The sequence below is a fragment of the Macrobrachium nipponense genome, chromosome 11 (assembly GCF_015104395.2).
Source record: "Macrobrachium nipponense isolate FS-2020 chromosome 11, ASM1510439v2, whole genome shotgun sequence".
NCBI lineage: Eukaryota > Metazoa > Arthropoda > Malacostraca > Decapoda > Palaemonidae > Macrobrachium > Macrobrachium nipponense.
Genome location: NC_061087.1, coordinates 97,192,725 through 97,220,497, shown reverse-complemented (window position 1 = coordinate 97,220,497; position 27,773 = coordinate 97,192,725). Strand labels below are relative to the sequence as shown.

Genomic DNA, 27,773 nt, shown 5'->3' with positions numbered 1-27,773 from the left:
AGGCGCAACCAAAGAGCCGAATGGACGCTGTTAAAACGGAAAGCATCCAATAGGCCTAATCAGCAATGAGTGTGTGCAAGCCAAAGGAGATTTTGAAAATCATGCAAGGCAATATAAAAAGATGAGGTGTGGAAGTGAATGATGTCTGCTGTCCTTTGTTAGACAAAGACCCGGGTTCGAATCTCGGGACGTTCAAAGACTCATTTGTACTACATGGAACTTAGCAATGAATTATGGGTTTGATCCTAACTCCAGGGCTGGCAGCCTCATTCCAAATTATTACCAAAACACGTAAATGAAAATCAATAATAAGCAAACATATATCTTCCAAAACCTGTCATGAAAAATATGAGTCCAATTAAACCAGCGAAACCATAAAGCCAGTCACTTAAGAGCAAGAAATGCCATAAAAAAAACGCCAAACTTATGCATTTCCACAATAAATTCACATTGAAAATTTCACAGGCAAATGGGTGTTTAATTCATCGACAAGTTCTGCCGTTTTGTAATACTCTTACACAAAGACAAAAAAAATTATATTATATTGGAAACGAATTAGCTTGTATGGCGTTTTTACTTTGCATGAAATTGGAACCAGTGTTTATTCAGCAACTGGACCAACGGCTTTACGTGACTTCCGACCCACGTCCAGAGTGAACTTCTATCACTAATACTATACATCTCTGACCCCTCAGTGGAATGCCTGAGAATTGAACTCGCAGTCACCGAGGTGGCAGGCCAAGACCAAAGTGACCACGCGACCACGCCATTGAGGTTAGCTGACAATCCCAGAAGGAAAATAAAGGATACTTGGGATCTCTGATAACATACCAAGGGAAAAATTCATAAACTGTAAGTTTCACAGTTTTCACCTTACACAAGTTGTTAATAGACTGCGGCAAAGTTGACTGGTGCCATCACTTAATAGTAGGAAACTAAGGAAAAAATAAAAGACAGAAGCAATATGTAAAAATAAATAATAAATATAAATCCTTACACATGGTACTATGATACAGGGTATCAACTATATATGTAAAATAAAATATAACTAATTATAGAAGTAAGGCCAAATGCCAAGCGCTGGGAACTACGAGGTCATTCAGCGCTCCAATAGAAAATGTCAGTAAAACTGTTTGAAAGTTGTAACACGAGGAAAACCTCGCAGTCGCGCTTTGAATCAAGTGTTAGGAGAGGGTGGAAAGTAAGAAGGAAGAGAATATGAACGGATGTACAGTAAAACGAATGAACAGGTTTGCAGATCTATGTCCACAGACCTTGACCTACAGTGCACCGTCTGAGGTGCAACAACGGCACTAAACCCCCTACGGAGATGGGGGGTGGTGGGGGGGGGTGGGGGGTGGGGGGAGATTTCAGATATAGCATTAAGCTTCAAGAGAAGTTAAACCAAACATCCGCTAGGCCTATCATGACCTTCAGACAAACCATAGCAAACTTCCACCGACCCTGCGAGCTTAAAATAAGTGGAACTAATCGTGAAATACCTCCGAAATAAATCTTTGTGGTCGAATGATACAACTCAACGAAAAGGAATGAAAGATGGCCTCTATCCGCTGATTTATTCTTATTAAAGAGCTAACGATGGCAATAACGACGTCAGAAAAAAACTCATTTTTATATTAATTCACTCAAAGAAGAGTGAATTAATATAAAAATGTAAGAAGAATCACTCTTTCAAAAGCAGAATGCAGAATGGATCGAGCAATCAATCGTTCATAATAATGATGTATAGTTACCAAACCTATACTAATCCTTCCTTGGACCTAGGCCTAAGTCCCCGCCCCCTTCAATAAAAAAATTCCAAATGAGTCTACTATTTGCGTCTCGACTGATTTTGTGGATAGAGAGGAAACAAACACACACAAAGGGATAGTGAATACATAACCATCATAAGTAAAATTTGACAGCAACAGCTCTACGTACATCTGGCCACTCGGTGTTCTGTAAGTTCATTTTACTCCCTGTAATGAAACGGAAGCAAGCCAAACTACTTCCTGGATAAGTAACCAGGTATTTTCCTTTCGAAAATTCTGTGGTATACTAACACAACAGATTGGTTTGACTTGAAACCAATGATGTTTAGGCATGAATCCTGGTTTTGGTTTCAATCAAGGTTACGATACCGCGTAAATCAGAGTTGGCCGGTAAGTTTAAGGCTTCAAGAGAGAGAGAGACCGCTAGGCTGACTTATTGGAACGACATAAACTTCATGGCCAATGTCAGTTGAGTTTGCCAATCACGATACCTACAAAGTAACCTAGGGTCACCTGCAACTTGAATTGGAAACCCGGTAATGCTTTAATTAACCCTTAGAAACTAATAATACGCTAGACATCTACAACACCGCCGCCAGCCTCACATGAGACTACTATAGTATACTTCTTTCGTACTACAATTCAGCGCAACGAGAGAAAACCATCTATACTTAGTAGACAGGGGCTTGCTTTCAGGGTTTGATGCCAGACACAAGACAAACGCGGTTGGCGAGTATCTGGATAACCAACGTCGCGTATCCTGCATGCAAATGAACCAAAACACAACCAGACAACATTTGCCAAGTAACAAAAGCTCTTGTTCAGCTCCTTGACAAGACGACCTTTCGCCCAGCCGTGACCAGCGAACTTCTACACCCTGAACAGTCAGTGTTTATCACGAAAACATAAAACAAAAAAATCTTCTGAAGAACTTGTAAAAATAACCGGGAGTGACCATCCTATTTTGAAGCCTTCAAGTAAAGAAAATTTTTTTCATCTTGATAAGGCCACCACAAGATTCACAATTTATGTACTGTAAATGATACTTTAATCCCATTATTTCCCATAACTAGTGGCTAACTCTTTGTAAAAATCATTATTCAGTATATATAAATTATCTATATATATAAACAATATATATATATCTACATATATACATAATCTATATATATATATTATATATAATATATAATATAGTATATATATATATATATACTATATATTTAATTGGTAAAATATTACCATGGAAATAAAACAAAATATAATAATAACAATTCTCACTGTTATTACAGCTAATCGAGAAATGAATGAAAATGAAAATATTCACATGGAATTGAATAAAATCTAAGCCATTAATCTGAAATGCAGGTATCAGCACAGTGATTACACATTTGTGTACAAAGAAAATCAGGCCTATATGGAGATGCGTATCGTTAAACACACTACAAAGAAATTCTAAAACGACTAGCAGCTAAGGCAATAATACATACACACACACGCACGCACGCACACACACACACACACACACACACACACACATATATATATATATATATATATATATATATATATATGTATATATATATAGGTGATGAATGGGATAAGGACCTTTAAAGAGATTGCAGAACCCTTATACCGAGTAAAAGACCCTTAAACAGGGTACAGAATCCTTATACAAATTACAGAACCCTTATACAGAGTACAGGACCCTTCTACAAGTTACAAAATCCTTATACACAGTACATAACACTTACACAGAGTACATAACCTTTTTGCAGAATACAAGACCCTTATAGAGATTACAGAACCCTTATACACAGCGCAGAACCTTAATACAGAGTAACGGACCCGTATACAGAGTACAGAACCGTTATACACAGTACAGGAACCTTTTACAGAGTACAGAACCCTTATACACAGTACAGGACCCTTATAAAGATTACTAAACCCTTTATACATAGTACAGGACCCTTATACATAGTACAGAACCCTTATACATAGTACAGGAACCTTATACAGAGTACAGAACCCTTATACAAAGTACAGGACCCTTATACAGAGTTACACAGAGACACTATACATGTACAGCGAACATTACAGAGTACAGACCCTTGATACAAAGTACAGGACCCTTATACAGAGAACAGAACCCTTATACAGAGTACAGGACACATATATACAGATTACAGGGCCCTTATAAAGCGTATCAATGTACAGCTCCTTGAACAATGTAATCAATGAACAAGTCATAAAATTGACTATCGTCAGAATGTACATATATCTGAATAACAACTATGAAGATGACAACACAAAATGAGCATATTTAATTGCTACTTGGAATTATAAAAGATTAAAGTAATGTTTAAAATTTTATATATTCCACAGGGGAAGGGCACAAAACACATACACATCCAGTACAAACATTTTTGTAAAGGTCATTTGAAGTTTTCTAGTTTTTTTTTTTTTTTTACGTGTAAATGTATCTAAGTGTGACTGAGTATGTATAAGTTTATCTGGGTTTCCATTTTAAGTTTTCTTACATTTTGTATATATATATATATATATATATATATATATATATATATATATATATATATATATATATATATATATATATATGTGTGTGTGTGTGTGTGTGCGCGTGTGTGTGTGTACTATATACCCTTTACTTTGGACCAAGGTCAAAGAGACAGAAGAGATGGATTGGACCTGGAAGTTTTATATATATAATATATATATATATATATATATATTTATATATATAGATATATATATATATATAATAAATATATATTATATATAATATATATTATCTATATATATATATATATATATATATATTAATATATAATATATATAATAAATATTATATATATATATATATATATATATATATATATATATATATATATATATATAGATAGATAGATAGATACGGGAAGGGCGCAGGAACACATACACATCCAGTACATATATTTATTGTATGTACTGGATGTTCACTTGGAGATGCTGACATATTCGGATGTCACCCAACCAGATCTGTAACAATAATTACACGTTTCTACAATTATAAGTTTGTCTATATATTGTCATGATGGTATAAATGCATTTATATAAATGAAGGCACATGCATTGGATTAGAACCCAATTTTGGTGGTTCAATTACATTTACGTAAACATGAATCTCCCATTTTTTTCTTGTATATATTTTTTAAATTGGGGAACAAATATACTGAGGTGCTTTTTTCAAAATCCTCTTGTAGTGACACAGACTTACATACTATGCATACACATCTATACACACACATACATGCATGCACGATATATTTATACAAGAGAGGACTAAATCATTATCAACTAAAAATTCCCCTTCGGTTAACATATATGAAAATAAATTAATTCCAAGGTAGAGTGAATTGGATATTAAGACATTTGTAGCTTAATGCATGTATATGAATTACGGACGATGATAAAATTTCTAAAAATATATATATATATATATATATATATATATATATATATATATATTTATATATATATATATTTATATATATATATATATAATATATATATATATATTGCTACATAGAATTTGAGAACTCAAACGAGAAAGGGATACGCATAGCAACGCCAATTCTGAAATATCTGCGTAAAAAAAATAAATAATGAAAAATAAAGTTTTCCACAAAATTAAAATGTTCGTTCCAAAGGGGAGCGAATGGCCCCAATTCAAAACTTTTCCCCATAACATCTTCTTTCCCAATATAATTTAATTTTTCTGACTCCTGTCAGACTTAATAAAACCAGAGTCGCCAAATTCTAAGTAACGATAACTTACACTTACGACGATAATAGTAAAAAAAAAAAAAAAAAAAAAAAAAAAAATAGGCCCAACAACACCCCACAAAAAAAAAAAAATAAATAAATAAAATCAACCACTGGGAGCCAACACTTCTCCAAAACGTTCTGACCAAACCATTATCGTATAATGGATTAAGCTAATGAGCTTTAGGTCAAAATGGGTAATGTACGATAAATACGTTTGCTAAATACCATGAATAAATCAATATAAATAAATAAAAAAAGCAACACCACACAACACCTACAAAACTCACTAAGTATGGATGAACATGAATAAGACATATGGGCCTATCAAACCGCCACCCTCCCCCCCAAAAAAAAATAATGATTTCGAAAAAATTTTCTCAGCACATAGCCTAGTTCTCTGGGCAGAAAAAATAATGATGAAATAAAACTGGGCCGTCATCCGATATTCACCTGAACTATATAACTCATATCTCCTGACAAATTCCCTACCTTATCAAAATAAATAAACAATTACCATTATGCAACTGTTCATACAACTCTACTATGGTTTCCCTGACCAAGAAAAAGTTCTGTCAACCGCGAGAGTAATTAGAACAATCGAATTTCCTAGCTGTAAAATCTACGTTTTAGTATAAGTGGACTGCATGTCTCCGTTATCAGTTACTTACGTCTGTGCAAATTACTATAAAATTCTTGAAAGAAAAAAAGCAAAGGTCCATTCTAATGTTATTCATTTTCACATCGCTCATAAGATTTATAAAGCAACGGCATATTATGTTATGGAATTCTCACATTATTAATGTCGCAACAAACCAAATTCGCAATCAAAATTCATTACAGTATAATGAAACGGTTATCATTCCAGAGTCTACGACAATAAAATAATCAGATAAAATAAACTGGGAAAATTCAATTGAAAAACACAAAAGTAGGACTTAAAATAAGTTTTCATTAATTACTTACCCAAGCCTATATATCCCAGCTGCTGTTTGAACCTAGTGTCAAGTTCGTCCGATGTGGAGTTTTTTCCAGCAATAATTCTATTTAACACACTTCAATTATAGGTATATATCCGTAAGAACTTTCACAACTAAGTAATTTTATTGAACGACAGCCTGTACTATTTCACAACATAATGATGCCTCCACTGACACAAATCGACAGTAGATATATTTTAAGTTAAATGCATCTATTATCACCAAACGAGAGCAAATATTTTTAAGTTAATCACATGGCATTTAAATCGAGAGAGACGCAGCGCATCATCAGCAGGCTGTTGCTGCTACTGCTGCTCGCGCGAACACACAACCCTCTTCTCTCATCACCGACAGCAAACTGGTTAGCTTAGCTAAAGCTTGCCTTGTTGTTGGCAGGACGTTTGGTGGTGCCCCGCTCGTGGTCCAGTGACGCGAAACTGCCCAACAGCCGCCATTCACTCGCTTGGCCACTTGTTACGCTGCAGCGGAACGCGCGCGCTCGCGCACCGACGTCAATACTGCGTGTGAGACGGTGCCAAGGTACGCCGAAACTCTCCGAAACCTGTCTTGTTATATCCGTTTTTCGCGGAGGGTGTTGCGCATCTCGGCCTAGAAGATGGGAAGAGATGGCGTGGGTGGAAAGGATGGGGGAGGGGAAAGAGATGGGACGGGTAGGGGGAGGGGGTGTGTGGAATGAGGCTGCAGCATCGTTCTCAAAGTCATAAGTGAAAGTGAGCCTACATCACTCCTTTACCCTTCTTTTGCGTTATTACGTTACTGCCTATTGTTTTTATTTCCTTAATCTGGTGTAGTACTAGGAGCAAGCTTCTAGTATAGTACTAGGAGCAAGCTGTCATCTTTATATGGCTGTTAATAATAAAAAAAAAAAAAAAAAAACTTTTGAAAGAGAGAGAGAGTTGGAAATATTTGGTGTACCTACCCAGTCATTAACCTTTGCATTACTCAATGAAAATAAACAAAATAGTACTAGTCTGGAAGAAATGTAAGAATGTTGCTGAAATACCTGTTGATACTCAAGGATTACTTCCTAATCAACCATGGTACATACATAATTTATAAAGCTGATGCTATATGAAAATATCCTTGGGGTAACATTTGAAAATGCGTTTTTCTCATCATTAAACCAATATGAATGAGTGACTGAGTTTTTATTTTTTATTTTATTTTTTGTTTTACAATTAACTGGCGAGTGCATATATTTTTGTGTTGGTGTTATTTTTCTTTGTTCAAACGCATTGATTTTTATTCTTTATGTTACTCTGTACGGACATAGAAATTAATGCATGCATGTCGGTGCATTCGTGTGTGATTTAGTTATTTGAAAAGAGGAAATTAGACTCGTGAACAGATAACTCCCACGGGAGCAATTTTTGTCAATTCCTTGCGTAAATTACGTATTCATTAAATAATTATATATCACCAACAGAACTTCATAAACTTTGATTCGGTAATCAAGAAATTCATATCTGGAGTATCTCACTTTAAATTCCCCAACTTAAATCTATGAAATCAACTTGAAGTTCATGGGACTAATTAAACAGGGTATTGCTAACGAGAAATGCGTAATTGGCTGACATCAACAGCAAAGATTTTCATTATCTTCTTTTCGCGTCCAATTAACACAAGATCGCTAATGTTGCGCTGCCAAAAATTATTAATAGCAATTATTAGCAGAAGATAAATTTAGGTCGTTTGGGAACCCGTGTGCTTGTTCACTCAACAAGTAGCAATATCCAGCTTTGGATCGGCAGATAAAGTGGATCGAGGAGAGAGAGGGAGGAGGTTGTTGGGGACTAGGGGAAGAGAGGAGGAGCATGAGGAGAATAATGGGGAGGAAGAGCATGAGGAGGATGAGGAGAATAAGGGGGCGGGGAGAAGGAGGGAGCATTAAATATATTTGATCTGAGTTCGTGTATCCCGAGGGAGACAAGGCCACCTTGATTCTTAAAGTAATGAGACTAATTTCATCTGGCTGGCAGAGGCTTCTGGGAGGATTCACAAGGATCTAGAGAATGAATTATTTTCGTGCGCAAAGATAAATGGCATCGTTCAGTGGCAGCGGGGAAACGGACAGCTGACGAGAGTTTTTCTTTCTGGCTTCAAATTCGTTATGAAAAGGGTTGATGGGACGGTTAATAACAACCAAAGAGAAAAATAACCGTAAACGCAAACGAATGGAGACTACGGAAGAAGAGGTATGTTCAACTCACGACACTTTCCTTTGATCGCACCCATGAAACTTGCGTTTATTTAGCTGAGGTGGAGGGTCATCTTCATGCAGGTCTATGCCGGATAAAAGGGAGGTCATGTATACAATGAACGCCTGTGTCTTATTAGAAATTGCACTAATGGATTATGTAACTTGCGTCCACCAAGACGAATCAGCATTCTTACCTGGATGTTGTAATGTCCAATGTCGGTCTTTTCTACAGAAAGTTTACTATGCTGTAAATACAGGAATTAAAATGTGTGAAACTTGAAATATTTAAGAGAAAGGTAATATCAATTTATCCAAAACAGCTATGACAAAGAACAAACAAACAAAATTGTTCCCGAGAACTACGGACTGTGCCGAGCAAATAGAAAGGCTTTCACTGGGGACTTGAATCAATAAAAATACAAAGTAAAAGAGATTCGACACTGTTTATTCTCTTCGATCGTTTACATCATCAACCGCTCTTTATTTATATCTTAATCAATGAAAAAAAATCAAATAGTAAAATGACTGAGACATTAATAATATAAAACACGTACTAAATAGTCCGTCGCCTCTCGGTGAGCTAAACCAACCAACCACCTGTTGATCTGAACCTCTACCGCCACTATTTTACCAGACCGGTCCTTACGTTAAAAATTTATGCAGATGGTCTCTATTTGCCTTAGCAAATAACTTTCTCATTCTTTTAAATGCATTCAAAATTACTACAACGTAACCCAGGTGTTTCTTAAGTTATTTTCTGGTCAGATAAAAGCACCAGTTGACAAATTCATGAAAACGAGACAAAATGGCACCCGATACAAAACAGCCATTAATTGACACCACGTGTGAATCTAATCTTATCCGAACGCTTTGAATATTCTTGCTGTTGTCGTTAGGCGTAACAGGATATTAATTAAAAGACGGTTTTTTTTTTTTTGCTCGTTTAAACTGAACGAAATTGACTTGAAAGATTAATAACACAGAGGAAAAGCCATCTTCTAATGGAGCTGTTGATATGTTGTAAGCTTTGGCACTATCAGTGCGGTAACGAAAACGGACTTTTTTTTCTACCTAAATTTCTTTATTCTAAATAGATTCGAATTTCCTCATTAATGTTTGAACTAATGACCTGGTTATTTAATATCACATATGAATAGAGCAATTACTATTGAAAATGAATACTATACTTTAAAATTTTGTTTTTAAAAATCGTTAAATTACCTTTTTCAAGTCTAAATATTATGTAACTCCAACATCTTCTATGCATTCCATTACATTATTGACATCAACCTCATCGTTTGAATTTAATTGAATATAGAATTTAGGTCAAAGGCCAAGAGCTGGGACTATGAGGTCATTCAGCGCTGAAAGGGAAATTGACAGTAAAAGGTTGGAAAGGTGTAACAGGAGAAAATCTCAAAGAAGTTGCACTGTGAATCAACTGTTCGAGAGGGTGGAAAGTCACATGAAAAAAAAAAAAGTATGAAAAGAGGTACAGTATAGAAGAGGTTGCAGGTAACGGCCGAAGGGACCCTGCAAAATCCCTTAGTGATGTCTACAGTACACCACATGATGTTTCTTTGTATGGTGTTTTCACGTTGCATGGAACCATTGGTTATGCAAAAATAATTAAGTGATGCCTACAGTGCACCACATGATGTTTGTTTGTATGGTGTTTTTACGTTGCATGGAACCAGTGGTTATTCAGCAACGGGATCAACGGCTTTATGTGACTTCCGAACCACGTCGAGAGTGAACTTCTATCACCAGAAATGCACATCTCACACTCCTCAATGGAATGGCCGGGAATCGAACCCACGTCCACCGAGGTAGGACGCCAACACCATACCAACCACGCCACTGAGGCGCTGCACCACATGATGTGCACTAATAACATTATCCCATACTGGGCTCATCATTTAGAATTTGGTCTATAGCCCCTGAGATATGACGTCACCTCTCCTCAACAATCTTAAGACAGTCCATTAACATTGCTTTTTTGTGGGATTAATTTTAAGAAAAATAATCATGAGTTTAATGTGAAGGAATTCAGTTATCTGCTTCTCATAATTCATGAGAATTAAATAGAATATGCAAATATATATATATCTTTATATATATACTATAATATATTATATATATATATATATATATATATATAACATAATATATATAATATATATATATATATATATATATATATATATATATATATATATATACTAATATATATATATATATATATATATATATCTATATGTATCTCCTCCTGTGAAATTGATCACTAAGCAAATGAGACATGGTGTTGGAATTCTTCACCAACACCATGTCTCATTTGCATAGTGATCAAGTCCACAGGAGGATGGACGAACGCTTTAAGCTTTGTATATATTTCCATAAATATATTATATCTAGATAAACAAGGATATTACTGTGGATGCCTCTATGATATATATATATATATATATATATATATATGTGTGTGGTATTCGCTTACATCATGAAGTCACGTGCATCTACTGTGATTTTTAAGCAAAATATATAATATATATATATATATATATATATATATATATATATATATATATACTTTAGAAATCTATACTTTAGAAATCTATTCTATACTTTAGAAATCGACCGTATACTTTTGTAAAAAGAAAAACAGAGACTTCGAGAGTGATTTTATAGTACCTAATTATGCGTCTAAGAAAGACGGACACCAGCGTCAGGGAGGAAAAGAACTGTTCAAGTATGTGGCAGCCTATAGTTGATATCAGCTAACAAATGTGTTTATTCACATTACGTGTTCTTTATATATATATATATATGATTATATATATTATATATATATCTATATATATATATATATATATATATATATATATATATATATATATATATATATATATATATAAAGAACACGTAATGTGAATAAACACATTTGTTAGCTGATATCAACTATAGGCTGCCACATACTTGAACAGTTCTTTTCCTCCCTGACGCTGGTGTCCTCCTTTCTTAGACGCATAATTAGGTACTATAAATCACTCTCGAAGTCTCTGTTTTTTCTTTTTACAAAAGTATACGTCGATTTCTAAAGTATAGAATTCTATACTGACACCAAGACATCGACAATTGCTGTGCTTTTGGAACTGTCGTTCACATCACAAGCACAGTGATAGCTACCCTCTCTACCCAGGATGTTAAGCAAATCAGTATCACTGGAGATGAATACTTTAAAGTAGAATATACAATTTAGGCCTAAGGCCAAGAAAGGGGACCTATGAGATTATTCAGCGCTGAGACGGCATTTGACAGTTTAAAAAAAAAAAATTTTCAAGGTGTAACTGGAAGAAAACCTACAGTTGCACTATGAATTGATTGTTAGGAGGGTGGAAATTAAGATGGAAGAAAGAGAACATGGACGGAGATAAAGTAAAAGGAATGAAAGGAGTTGCAGCTAGGTGCCGAAGGGGCACTGCAAAGAACTTATGTACTAATGCTTACAGACTGTTGGCACTAACCCCCTACAGGGATGAATGCCTTAGAATTTCCATGGATTGTTTGTTTGTTTGTATGGTGTTTTTACGTTGCATGGAACCAGCGGTTATTCAGCAATGGGACCAACGGCTTTACACGACTTCCGAACCACGTCTAGAGTGAACTATCACCAGAAATAAACATCTCTCCCCCCTCAATAGAATGCCCGAGAACCAAACTCACGGCCACTTGAGAATAAATGCACCAGTTCCATTTGATTGACCCTTCGTGTTGGTAAGGATTTACTATTGTCAAAAAGAGAAATGAAAATGAAAAAAATATCATGAAGAGAGTTCTCTTAGTCCTGAATTATACAGAAGAAACAATATGAAAAATACAAAAACATTAAAAGGTGTTATTTAAAAATCACTAATAAATTCATTATCATTTAATTATTTTTACTGACTTTCTGTAATTGCACTTCAACAGTACCTACATATGAAGCCACACACAGTACGCTTTAAAAAAACTGCAAACTGAAGCTTTAGTAATCTAATAAGACAAATGTCATAGGTTGTAAAAAGCCTGTAGCTAACAGAGCTCTCATGATAATGACGAAAACAGAAGGAAATAAACAGGCCAGTCTCTTCAACTAAACTATGAAAAAGTCAGCTCAACCAAGTACGAGTAGCCATGACAAGTAGGTGTACCGTAACCCACTGGAACATGACTTCGCCAATATTCTTAAGCCTCAAACAGAAGGTAATCTACGATTCTAGGAAAATATATCTTGAGTCTTAATAGGCGAAGCATCCAGCAGCTTGTCAAGATTAGGTGAAAACCTGCCAAGCCATATATTCATGTCTGATCTCTAACTCTGAAGTTTGCAGAGCAAGAAAATATTACAAATACAAGAAGGGAGACATTAGTGCACACCTGACACCCAAAATGGAATGGAATGGAATGGAATGGAATAGTATAGAATTTAGGTCAAAGGAAAGGCCAAGCACCAGGATCTATGAGGTCATTCAGTGCGGGAAAGAAATTTGAGAGTAGGTAGGTTTGTTTGTTTGTATGGTGTTTTTACGTTGCATGGAACCAGTGGTTATTCACCAACGAAACTAACGGCTTTACTTGACTTCCGAACCACGTCGAGAGTGAACTTCTATCACCAGAAATACACATCACTCACTCCTCAATGGAATGGCCGAGAATCGAACCCGCGACCACCGAGGTGAGAAGCGTAACAGGAGAAAAACCTTGCAGTTGCACTGTGAAATAATTGTTAGGAGAAAGAACATAAAGTTGGAATTAAGATAATATGAACAGAGGTACAGTAAAAGGAACGAAAGGGGTTGTAGCCAGAGACTGGGGGGTTAGCTACAAATGACCTTAAGTAATGCCTACAGTGCACTGCATGAGGTGTACTGACAGTACTAACCCCCTATGGGATTAATATCCACAAGGACAAAAGGCTGACAAAACTGCAGAGAAGGGGTTAACCCATCAACTTGAGCGTAGGTATTTTTGTTCAAGGAGTCCTTGGGATTCCGGTGATCCTGACAAATAATGAAAGGAAAACAAATGAAACCCACTCTCTCCAATAGTCATAAACTAATAAAACTCCTTCTCGTTAACTTATAATATTGTATGTGTTGGTGTTTACACGTTGCGCGGAACCAACGGTTATTCGGCAACGGGACCATCGGCTTTACGTGACTTCCGAACCACATCGAGAGTGAAGTTCTATTGCCAGAAATACATGTCTCTCACACCTCTTACACCCGAGAATCGAACTCACGTCAACCGAGGTGGTACGCCGACACCGTACCGACCATGTTGCTGAGGAGCTTGTTAACTTATAATAATCAAATACATTAACCCCACTATTTGCCAAATAATAGCCACACAGTTGTGTAAAGATATAAAAGGTTCGCTGAAAATTGAAAAATCAATAAAATATCATAATCTTTAATAGATAAAGAATGGTATACACTTCAGTATAAATAGGGTCTCATACCACCCTCATATTGCATATTTTACATTCAATCAATAAGAAAGAAACAAGTACAATATGCATGTGTATTTTTTGTAGAAAAAAAGTTACTTTTGTACATGAGTCTAATATTATTTATATATTTGTACAAATATTTTACAAAGGACAATGTGAATAAATATTAAGGAAAAAGAAACACACATCTCAAATATTATATGTGATCCACCAGCAAGAAGATATTTTGTTGTCTTACATAGCTGTGGGAATAAATTACAACTCTGTAAAAATGGCTTTTACGACTTTTTTTTTTTTTTTTAACATAATCAAATATAATAAAGAAACAATAACCCTGAAAAAAATTGCAAAAATACCACCATAAAATATTTTCCTAATTTAAAATCTGTACAACTCCATGTTATCATGATATGCATTTCCGCATCAAAAACCATTTTCTTTCTAAACACCTTTTCCCCCTCTTATTAAAAATGTTTACCAAAGATAATGGAAAATTATAAATAAGCCTGAAATAACGTAGCCATGTTATTTCAATGAACCTAATGAGACTGATAGCAATAGGAAAAGATATTCTTCTAAAATAATGTGCTATGTGATGGAAAATGTTTTAAATACAAGGCAACATCACTTGTTTTCTGCCTCAACCATAACAATCAAGGAAGAAGAATTTCATGAGCAATATTAATAAAAGCTTTTAAAGGAAAGAAGTCTATCTGAAATATATCTACAGGATAATTTTTCTCCTTTTAGTCCATGTTTTTAAATGAAAAAAAAGGAACTAATGCAAACAAAGATATACTATAGTCTTGAGGGCAAGATACGAGTATCATACAAAATTATTTTACTCTGGGATCTCGACTGCCCTTCAAAATACTGTATCTGGAATATATTATTCGAGCAGAAGTAACAGTTCTTATTTATATTATAAGTCTGTCACGATCTCTCGTGATTATTTTACAACAAATCAATCAATATAAATTGGGATTTTTAAAATTCTTGAAGAACTTTCAAAGTTCTGGACTGAAATTACATGAAATTAGTCCAACTGCAGATAATAAACAAATAACTAAGTAAGAATGTTAAATAATCTTTCACATTCTTTACAAAGCTTTTCAAATATACCAGTTCCTTAGAAAAATGACAAATTTTGTATTTTTCATAACTAACAAACTTTTGGTCTTAACATTAGGATAATCTTCTAGCACTGGCCCGAAAACTGGTAAAATTAACACAAAACTTGTGTGATCCAGGGACTATTGGCATCTGTACTTGCTCAAGGGTATTTATGACACCAATGGACAAATAACACTGATGGAGAATGAGTGCAGAAATTGAAAATTACAAAAAATAAATACAGAGGTCTCAAGCCCCTTAGGATTACAGAGATAAATTCAATCAAATTTACTTGCTAGCTTTACACTGTGCAAGACAGTATCTACCGTAGATACTGTATAGGCTTAAAGGTAAGAATAACACCAACATAATTTTGCTCTTAAAGGGGAACTTCTGGTTGCATTTTAGCTGTTCCTTGTGTAGTATTTTCTATTTAAGTACCCCTGGTTTGTGTTTATTTGTTTGTTTGTATGGTGCTTTTACGTTGCATGGAACCAGTGGTTATTCAGCAATGGGACCAACGGCTTTACGTGACTTCCGAACCACGTCGAGAGTGAACTTCTATCACCAGAAATACACATCTCTCACTCCTCAATGGAATCGCCGAGAATCGAACCCGCGACCACCGAGGTGGGATGCTAATACCATACCAACCACGCGGCTGAGGCGTGAAAATTTTTTTTATGAAAGGGACGTTTTCTTATTTTTTACAACCAATTTTCTATTGCACCATGGGTGCCACCATTTATGTGTGGCTCATCTGTTATGCATGACATCATTTCGTGGTAGGCTCAGACAGGCGGAACTATTCCGAGGGCACAGTATCTTCAGATAATATCCTTTTTGATTTGTATTTGTCAGCTGAAAATGTATGATTGAAATGGATAATAAAGAAGTAGCCTGAAGCATGCCTAGTTAGGCATATACAGCCTTCAATTCTAAAACCCAACTAGTTGAAAAGGACTAAGAAAGGCCCTCATCACTTCACGGACACACACACATTTAGAAAACTGCCATTCACCCTCTTCACACCACGCACATGGCGATTGACAAGAATATATTTCAATTCAAATGCATGCAAGTGGATGCACCATAGTATAGATAGCGGTAGATAGCTGCTCTATCTATCTTCGTCGATACCGTGGTCTATTCAGAGGGAAATTAAGTTCCCAAAACATACAGAAATTTCATAGCCATGGCTAATAACTTGCAACTAATGTAATCTTTTAAATCTGTTGGCAAGAAATGGTTCGAACAGACAATGGTTTTCGTCGCAGGTTGAAAAGTTTTGAAGCAGATATCTTCCCTTCGAAGACCCATCAGGCTTGATTTCTCTCTACCTGACGGAAACCTGTAGAATGATATGCTTTTTGGACACTTGCCAGAAGTAGTGGCAGAACCAAACACCATACAAGTTGGCATAATTGAAGCTATTTAAATGACAATTGACCTAAAACACGAGGACAACACCGAGGACAAATACTCTACAATACTCGTGCTTCGCTGCTCGTTATTGTGAGGCGACCGTAACACTATGTCTCAGTACTAATCCGCCAGATAACAACATAGTCAAATCCTGGATAAATGGCACTCTCCATTGAAGTACCTGGGTGCTAATTTGAAATTAAATTGTAAAATAAGGGGATTACGTAAAGATTCGAGCACTGGCTCATTTTTTAGTTTATTAATCTGTTCGATGAAATTTAATGGCTATTAACCAGAAGTTCCCCTTTAATGCGATTAACGCAATAAAATTATCAACTACAAAATAGAGCCCTTTTTAAATACACATCACTAGCTTTTTGCATCAACCACGACAATCAAGAGAGAACCACTTCATGAGAAAAATCAATAAAAGCTGCAAAGGAGACGCCTATTTGAAATATACCTAAAGCACTAACTACTCTTTCCACTTTCAGCCCCAGTTTTGAAATGGTAAAAGAAGCTAATGCACCAAACAGCATACCATTAAGTCTTGAAGATAACAAGACCATTCTATTGTAAAATAAATTATTTTCTTATGTTATCTGAATCTCAACTGCCCTTCAAAATATCTGAAATAAACTGTTAGAGCATAAGAAACAGTTCTTCATGTTTATTATAATACAATCTGTCACTATCTCTCATGAGTACTTCATACCAAAGCCTTCATTCAAAACTGGGAATATGATAATTCTTTAATAACTTTCATTCTCAAGGTCTCAATGGAAGTTACATGAAATCAGTGCAACAGAACATAATTAACAAATAAACCTGTTAAAAACCAGTTAAATTAACATCACACTCTTTAGAAAGCCTTTCAAATGTATCAATTCCTTAAAAAATAAACTCCTTACTATATCAAAGGACAATATGACAACAATGATGGCAAATGGCAGTGCAGAAATCAATGACCTTAAAAAAATAAAGTTGCAAGCTACTTGCACACTTTCAGGATTGAAATCAGGATGAAATCAACCAAATGCACTTATTTTATTTTTGTACAATAGAGAAGTAGATAAAGAAAACAGAAGTAGATAGAGCCATAATGACCAGAATGATGTAACCAACACACAATTTTGCACTTTATGGGCAGCATGATTAAGTTGCTACTGCAACTACAAAACAGAATAATTTCATACAGAAGGAAAATCAGTGAAAAGCCATTTGGTAAAAAATCTACAGTATTATTTTATTTGCACATTGTTGTCCTCTGATTAAACTAACATAAATAAGCAACACATACACACACACACAGGCATACCATAAGGTTTTGAAGGTACCAAGTACAAAATGAAAATATATTTCCTTTATCTGGATCTTTTCAAACCCATACAATAATACTAAACTAAGTTACCTTTCAACCTTTCATTTACCCAATAGAATCAAAACTTGATAATAAATAAAGCCAAATCCTTCAGACCAGCCTGCAAAAGCTAAATAAATCAGTTCAATAGTCTGGTTAAATTAGGATATTCTTGATGGATTTCAACCCCATTATCTGTATGTGAAGTTTCATAATAATAATAATAATAATAATAATAATAATAATAATAATAATAAAAAATAAAAAAAAACTACTGGTAACATAACCACAATAATTCAGAACAAAATTTCAATAAAATTAACAAAAGTAATTTCAAATTCAATTGTAGATATAACCTCTAAATATTGGAATGTCATACTAAAATCATAGGATTACGAAATTAACCGTTTCGTGATCTGATGACGTGTAGTGCGTCAATAAATCTTTTTCCATAAGTGCACAGATAACACGCCAGGCGCGTCATATATACAAGTTATTTGGGGGGGGGGGGGGAGAGTCAATTATAGAAAACGTAGTTGATGCCATTGGGTCGACAGATAATGAATCCTGAAGAAAACGCAAACAGGATGCTGCTAGCTTACTTAGCAATAATACAAAACGTCAACATAAGTAGGTTGGAAAATCTGAAATTGCACTCCAAAAAAAATTTTTTTTTAATCAATTACAGCTCATTAGCAAACACATCTATAGCAAAATTATTGCTTCCACGTTTGTTTGTTTGTATGGTGTTTATACGTTGCATGGTACCAGTGGTTATTCAGCAACAGGACCAACGGCTTTACATGACTTCTGAACAACATTGAGAGTGAACTTCCATCACCAGAAATACACCTCTCTAACACCTCACTGGAATGCCCGATAATCGAACTCGCGGCCACCGAGGTGACATGCTAAGACCATACCAACCACGCCATTGAGGCTCTTATTGCTTCCACGTGAAAGTTAACATTTCTACACCATTTAGGTATAAAACAAACTCCCCAAACCTGATTATTATATTTTTCATGATTATTTCCAAAAAATATCTATGATTTTTCTTAAAAATTTCACGTTCAAATAGTTTTGATTATTTCTAAGCCTCGCAAAGAAGTTCTGATTGCTTCAGGAAATAATTCAATCATTTGCCGACATAATAACACTAACCAGAAGCATATATCAGTTATAGTTCAGACGTGATGAATTTTACCAGAAAACTTTTCCATGCGGGTTCTATTCGGCCCAGGGGAAAAGTTGTGTACCTTACACCCTTATATTTTCAGCATGTGTGCAAGAAGGTCAATTTTAGCAGAAAGAATACATAAACTGTTTCCTGTTGGTAGTGAAAGTGACCCCAAGAGCCTGTAACGTACCTACTTTAGCAAAAACGGTAGTGTTAGATTTGATTGAAACGATAAAATTTCATACAAAGACTGCTAGAATATTAATGAACAAATCATAGATTCTTCATATCTCCAAGCATAGAAAAGGCACCCACAATTGTAACAGTAAGTTCAATAGCGCATAATAATGTTGGTAAAACTGTGTGGGGATAAAGGATATTAAAAATATGCGAGATCTATGGATAGAAACATTATATGGCAGAAAGCCTTGTCCCTGTATGCTCAATGCAGTGGTATGGCTGATACTACAGCGGGAACCAAGTCATTTACAGCCAGTAAGGTGATGGTTAAATTTATTGAATCATTAATTTAACCTGAAAAACAAAAAATTACTGGAGACTGCATCTATGGACAAAAAGGCTGCCAATACGTTTCCTGCAGTTAAAAACTGATCAAAGATGGAGGCTATGATTCCAAGCAGGTGCTGAATTGCTACAAAATAGATCTTTTCTGGAAGAAAATGCCCAGCAAACCTAAATCCATTAAAATGCAAAAGATGCATTTGACTTAAAGCATGGAAGGACACGATGACTCTGGTGTTGCGCAGCAATGTGGCTGGCCACTAACAAAGCCTGGAATTGTGTACTGAGCAAAATATTCACACACTCTAAACAACTAAAACAGATACCAATATTACTGGGTCACACAAATTTTTTTATTAACGTTACAGGATTTCCAGCTGGCACTAGAAGATTAAACTAATGTTCAGACGAAGGTTTGTTTCGTATATGAACTACAAGCTTCCTGTTTATTGGCAACACAATACCAGGGATTGCTGCTATGCTTTTGCACAGTGGTCCCACAAATGCTGTATCCATGATGTAAAATGACAAATTTTTAATCTGTATTACCTACATCACCCTGTGGCACTTCCAATACTTCCATCGATGAATCAATGGAAAAAAAGGAAAGAGAAACAGGAACACCAGAATTAGCATCATGAAGAGCGACCGAGGAAGATGGAGGAGCCGAATCGTCCAAATGAGTTGAAGAAAACCCCTCCCAAGAAGGAAGAGTCAAAACTCTGCGGTGTTCCCTCTTACTCTAAAACACCCTCCACTGAGACTTAGGCCAGGCACAAAATTCCAGGCAGGGGTTAGTCACTGTACAAAAATTTGCTCAGCATCTACTGCAAGTCATACGTGGATCCGTGGCCAACGATGCCAAAAACCTTGAGCACAGAAAACTCTGAATGCCCAGGCACATGCGTTGACAAGGCCGTGAAGACTCTGAGGAAGACAACAAAAACACACACAAAACGCACTGACAGAACATGGGCACAAACAACCAGCTTGGAAGGAAAGCAAAGCGAAAGCGACTACTCCCCAAGGCGGTTAAGGAAAGATTAAAGTATCACTAGGTCCAACACGTGGTCTCTGACCAGCTTTCACCTTGCATGCACAGGCATTGCCAGATCTCAAAGATTCCTTGTTTTACAATCTTTGATTGTTTTAACCGGTTACCAGCTGGCACTTGGAAAGTAATCCTATTGCTAAGACCAAAGGTTTGTTCCGCATATAAACAATGACAAATTTTTAATCAATTTGTATTTTTCATACCTAACAAACCTTCTGTCTTAACATTAGGATAATCTTCTAGCGCCAGCTTGAAATCCGGTTAAATTAATAAAATACTTGTGTAACCCAGGTAGAAGGAAGAGTTGCCTTTCAAAGTCCTCTTAATAAGAGATAATGCTACTAGCCATCCTCAATCTATTACTGTAAAACACTTACATGCGCAGGTCATACTTTTACCTACCAACATGACTTTGCTCCACAAGCCTCTTGACCAAGGCACCACTGGACATGATCCAGGCAGCTATTAATGCCGAACCTAGCGTGAATGGCATAGACTTCTGGAAAGCATTCACCAGTGAAACCAGAAACACTGAATGCTGTGGAAGAATCTGTGGAAAAAAGCTGTGAATGACTTCAAAGGATTCCTGGCTATCAAAAGCAACATGCAGATGGTCATCAATTTGGCAAACAAGTTAGTGGCAATGAAATGGGGCACATCAATAATGTTGTCATCAAGCATCTTGAGGGTGTGGAGCTGGCAAACGAGGCGCTTGAAAATCTGATCAGGTTGTTAATGTCTGAGGATGAAAAATTGGCAAGTGAGGCTGAACCCTCAAAATGGACATTGGAAAAGATGAGTGAAGTGTCCAGCAAAATTCAAACTGCTAAAGATAAATTGAAAAATTCTGATCATTCCATTAAATGCAGCATCAAAGTCACCTGTCTAATATCTAATACTGCTACAAGTACACAATGAACTTAAAAGGAAAAAGGAAACAGCTGTCCATTACAAAGTTCTTCCAGACTAAAGAGAAGAAAGTGTCCCCTACAGAAATCCTCAGCCATGACTCCATCAGGTCCTACCATTATACAGCTGTTGCCATACTCTTCACTCAAGTCATCTCCTACTCATCCAATCTTTGAGGATGACCAATGACAAAGCCAATAATGCAAATGCTTTCACAGTGCTTATGCCACCATTCATCTTTATTTCATTATCATAGGTATTGTACATTTCACTGTCATTGTCATCGTGGCTGGAACACCAGCACAGAGTAGGAAGCAACTGGTGAATATCCATAGTACAGTAAGATATTTAATAAAATATTTTTCCCATATACTAAAGTATTTCAGAGAGAGAGAGAGAGAGAGAGAGAGAGAGAGAGAGAGAGAGAGAGAGAGAGAGAGAGAGAGAGAGAGAGAGAGAGAGAGGGGGGGGGTTTCCTTCCCTCTCATTCTTTATTATTTAGTGTTTTTGTCATAATTTTCACTGCATAAAATAATAAATTATAAAAATTATATCCTACTTACATTGCTCCCATTCCTGACCGATGAACATTTAGCAAAATGTAAATACTCGATTATAAATTATTAATTTACGTTAGTTTGAAATCTCTTTTCTTATTTATACAGTAATACAGTATTTGTCTTTGCCAGGTATAACCAATAACTGTTGTTATAGAGGTATATTGGGGTTTAAATGGGCGGGCATAAACAGATTGTGTTATAATGAGCGTGTGTTTAGTACTCTGTTACATAAGGTGTTTGTGATTTACTGTAGTTTAAGTGAATATTGGGGCCGCACTTTGTTTCCAGATAAATTGAAGGTCACTAACTAATTCATGTGCAAAGTACAGTTACAAAAAACCTGAACAAAACCAAATGTGAACCATTTTCCTACTGCAAAACAATTTCAATATGAACCACTTGTTAATTCATATGAGCAATAGAGCATAATAAATACTTTTAAAACATCTAAATACTATCTGATGCAAGAAAAGCAAATTTGACCTCATAATGCTAAGTTATCCTAATTGCATGGTATGAGACAACTTGGCTAATTTCTAAAGCAAATAAAAAAACATTTAAATAAAAAATTTACATTACACATATTTATGAAAACTTCCAATAAAGTTTGGCTTCAGCACTCCAAATATTCAGCAATTAAATAAATTTTTTCTCAAAGGAGGAATAAAACAATAATAAACATAAAAATATAAATACTTAATTCAAGATCTATTTTTTAAATACTTACCTCTCCATTAGTTAGCTTATACTTCTGTGCCAGCGGTAGTTCGATAGAGCGAAACAAAAAATAAAAGCAGTTCTTTATGAATATTTCTATCCATCTACCTACTACATCCCCTAACCCCTCACCCGGGGAGCGATAAGTACAAACACTTGTAGCCGGTCAGTCTGCTTCTGCCACTTTGAATGTGAGGCAGGGAGGACAAGTTATAAAATGGAGTTTTGAAATGAACCTTACCTCTCCATTATATGGCTGATTCCCATCTTTGAAAAGGAAATGGGTAAAGTGAAAATCTGACAATCCTTTTAAAGCTACAAAGTAACAGAATATTTAGTACAAAACCAGTGTTTGTTTACCCAGTGAATTCAATCCATCAGCTATTACTGACGCCTCAGGAGGAGTGTCACTCAAATACAAGATCATCATCATGAGGATACCTGAGGTCTTCATGGAGGGTGGCCCCTTCAGCAGAAGGAGAGGTAGGGTTATTGTGCTAAAACCCTGCAGAACCAACAGGTACAATTCCAATACTCAACATTGAGCATTCCCAACTTCCCAAAAATGACAAACTTTTTAATCAATTTGTATTTTTAACAGCTAACAAACTGAGGTCTTAACAGTGAATGTAAAAAATCTCTGTTGAAATACAACTTATGAAAAAGTGATAGTGATAAACAAGAGATCATCCTTTGATGGTCCAAGTCATAACTACTACTATTGGGAAACAGAAACCTACTACCACGAACCACTCTACCTAAAAGAGATCAATCTCTGGCAGAAGACATCCACACAAGAGAACAGCATTCTAGTAAAGGGAGTACAAATGATCTAAAGCAGGTTGCATTGACTTTATCACTTATAAATTATGAGGCCTCACAAACAATACCTAACTTTTGTGTGGAAAAAATAATTGCCTCGTCTTTAAGAAAGCCTACCTTAACCGACAAAGCTGGTAGCTCTCACTCTTAAGCTGTAGCTAAGGCTACTGTGAAGAGTTTCCACAGAAACCTCTTTACAAGGAACTTGTTCCAAAACGTTCAAAGGATGACAACATAATGAACTGAACTGCATACAGATTCCAAGGCAATGTACCAGAGACCTGGGAAACTCCACCTTAACACTTGAAAGACATCTAGATGGTACCCCTGTTAGTAACTGGTTAGGTCTTCTGCTTCCTCTCTTCAGTCTGTTACTCCAGTAAGCTTTCCATCAATTCAGGGCATTGCATTTGATAAGATGGAGTCATTTTTCATGTTCCCTTGTCATAATTTTGCAGGGTATTATTATCATTATTTTCTTTCTTTTCATTTGAGAGTCTTGTTGAGTTCGGTTTTTTCCTCAAGTTGGAGGAAGGGCCAACACCCCTTCCTCTGAAACAAGGAAATAACCTGAACTTAACAACTCTCAGAAAGGAAGCACAGAAAAGAAAAGAGAAAATAATAATTATAATAATAATAAACTGCAAAATTATGACAAGTGAACATGAAAAATTACTCCATCCTATCAAATCTAATGCCCTGAATAAATGGTAACAGACTGAGGACCTAACCAGTTACTAGAATAGAATGCAACATGAGATTTAGGCTTGAAACCAAGCACTGGAATCCCAGGGATTACTCAGCGCTATAATGAATTTGGTTTGAGATGAATACTTATGGTGATGAATTCATAAATTAAACAAATAAAATAAAGGTGATTAAAACTATGGTAAAAATTGATATCCCCATAAAAATTATAGCTTTGCATTTCAAGTGTCCAAGCAAGAATGAAAAAATCTGCATACATACCATACACATACGCTAACTAACCAGTTACTAACAGGGAAAGCAGACAAAACAAGACTTATACTCTTTAGTTGTTTCTACTACTTAACAAGCTCCCTTCACTCGCAATCATTTTCCGCACTATTTCATTTAATTTACTAATGCAACTTTCACCTTATAAGTTCTAATTGGACACATATAATAAAATTAAATAATATAAAAAAAATTAAATATAACCAAGTACATTTAACTTCTGTCAATCTCCTATCGAAACCCGTGACAAAAGTAGAATGATCGGCTGAGAGCACTGATTGCTCCCCTGGTTGGGGGTGGGGGAAGTAGATGAAAACAGTTATTCATAGAAAATTTAGCATTCTCATAATTTTAGTTGCAATCTGTCAAACTACAGATGGAGAGCAGTAAAACATATAATGAAGAAGTTAGGTTCACTTCAAAAATATGGCTCATATTCACTGGCTCCAATAAGTCGAGTAGTTTAACCAAGCCGCCATACATAAATACCATAAACCTTCTATTTACAGGAAAACTTATCAAACTTTATATACTGTCAACTAAAAGACATTACCATGTATTTCATAAGTTTAACTGTTATCTATAGATATCCTCTACAAGAGGGAAAATCTACCTACAAAATTTATTTCCTATAAATAAAAAAATAATTCATACATACACAGTATCTCTTTGGCATTCTGTCCACTACACTTACTTTCCAATCTTGATATTGTGTACATAGGCTTGATGTTCATATTTCAACTACTGTGCTATTATACATCACATTGCACTTACAAAAACAAGTAACTGGCAGTACTGATGTTGAAACATCTGAAACCATCTCATCTCAAGTAAACACTGGCATAAAATGTTAACACTAAGACTCAAGGATTAAGAATCTCCAGACACGGCCTCTTCTGTGGGGGGAAGTCTTCATTCAGTTTTCTCTTTTCTGGCACACGGTCAATGGTTTGAGCAGGGAAGTACACTTCCTTGGAGACAGGCACTGTTGATGCCACAGTACTTGATGATAGTGCTTTCTGGTCCAGAAATGTAAAACTTTCACTACTTGAATTATCCAGGCAAACAATAGAAGATGAACTATCTACATCAATTCCTTCATCATGTCTCACATCTTCACTATCAATAATGGGAACATCTGTGGGAGATAAAAATAAAAAAAGATGACTTTGCATAAAACTTTAAAGATCCTGAAAACTCACAAGGGTTGCAAAGCAAAAACTACAAAAATCCATTCAAATTACGTCTGATTCCGGTACAGTGACACTGCTTACATGCCTTTCAAGGTGCAATGTAGACGGTATCAACTTGGTATTTTTACACAACTTTCAAACATCTTTCATTCTGCCTTATTCAATTTACATATTTCATTAATAATAAATCATTTGGGTGACACGTATGCATCTGCAAAGTTCAGAGTGGTCTTGTTAAACTACATACTCTATCATAATGTCAGTAAAGTTGTTAAATTACCTAATGCTAGTACAAGAAGTCACCAGTTATTGGGGGGAGGGTTCCGTTTTTCGCATGGTGCTGATAAGCGAAAACCCCCATTAACTGAAACTCTGCGATTTATATAAATTGCCATTAACCGAGTCCGCCGATAACCGTGGACTGCCTGCAGTACTTGTAGAACTCTCCTTTTGCCATATTCCAGTTTCAAGCAAGAACCCAATTACAAATAAAAATATTTGGTAATCTTATTGAATGATTAAACGTGGTACTCAACCTACTATTATAGACTTATGACAAAATAGCATTTACTGCTTCATTATTCTTCCTTTTAGATATTATATTAAAAGAAGATACAATATGGTAAGTGCCAGTGGTGAAGATGGTTGAGAACTCAGAAGTGTTTCAAGCTTTAACCCAATACCTGATTCTATATCTGGATTCACAAGCATTTGTGATTTCTTTCACTGTTTTTATGTTCTGTCTTGTACTTGACTGATGTACGTATACTTTTCTTTAATAAATTTAATATTTTCTTAGTTGTTTCTCTTTTCTTATTATTTATTCTCTATCACATTTAACATGAGGTTCATATTACTTAAAAGATGCAGACTTAAGCTGCTTTTCATTCCTGAATACACTTCCACATGTAATACAGTTATTTTCATAATCTTACGATGGAATCTTCAAAGATTTTATAAAAATAAAAAAATTATCTGAAAACAGTGAATTGAACATAGAATTTAGGCCAAAGGCCAAGCCCTGGGACCTGAGGTCATTCAGCGCTGAAACGGAATGACAGTAAAAGGTTTGAAAGGTGCAGCAGGAGGAAAACCTCAGTACAAGAAACAAAAGATATTGCAGCTAAGAGCCAAAGGCACACTGCAAAGAACCTTAAATAATGCCTACAGTGCACTGAAGGCACTCAACCCCCTATGGGGAAAAACAGTGAAAGACTATCGACTTACCTTCTTCTGATAATTCTTCTTCAACGGAGGCACTTGCAATAACATCTCGTAATTCATCGTCAGTATCTTCATTATCATCAAAGTCTTTGGAATTAGAATACTCAACATGAGGCATGTCATTTAAAACTTTTTCTTCTTCATCTTCATCATCATCTTCATCTTCATCCCCTTCTTCTTCATCCTCCGCTTCAGTTTCACCTTCCTCTTCTACATCATACTTCGCTAAATCACCATCGTCTTCCTCTTCTTCCTCATCCTCTTCAGTTTGCACTTCAGATTTTATCTCACATTCTTTTTTAACAGACTCATTTTTCACAATTTCTTTATCTTCTTTCATAGGTGACTTTTTCACATCAGCAGCCTGTCTTGCATCTGCCTCCTTCTCTACATATGATTGGAAAATCTGCAATATATTTGTTGCATT

At 35.6% G+C, this 27,773-nt stretch overlaps 2 protein-coding genes across 4 annotated transcripts in view; both read right to left on the bottom strand.

Annotated features, from left to right (window-relative positions):
- The window catches only part of LOC135207744 (prostaglandin E2 receptor EP3 subtype-like), a 661,187-nt gene extending 654,243 nt beyond the window's left edge, over positions 1–6,944 (bottom strand). For both annotated transcript variants that reach the window (XM_064239572.1, XM_064239587.1), the window contains exon 1: positions 6,564–6,944. The gene's annotated coding sequence lies outside the window, so the exon portion shown is untranslated. The remainder of the gene's footprint in view (positions 1–6,563) is intronic.
- A 7,289-nt stretch (positions 6,945–14,233) lies between these two features.
- Positions 14,234–27,773, bottom strand: part of LOC135207703 (myosin-2 heavy chain-like) — a 271,723-nt gene continuing 258,183 nt past the window's right edge. For both annotated transcript variants that reach the window (XM_064239548.1, XM_064239539.1), the window contains 2 exons: positions 27,350–27,752; positions 14,234–26,067 (listed from right to left, as the gene is read on the bottom strand). In XM_064239548.1, the coding sequence (XP_064095618.1) occupies positions 25,793–26,067; positions 27,350–27,752 (678 nt within the window). In that variant the 3' untranslated portion in view covers positions 14,234–25,792. The remainder of the gene's footprint in view (positions 26,068–27,349; positions 27,753–27,773) is intronic.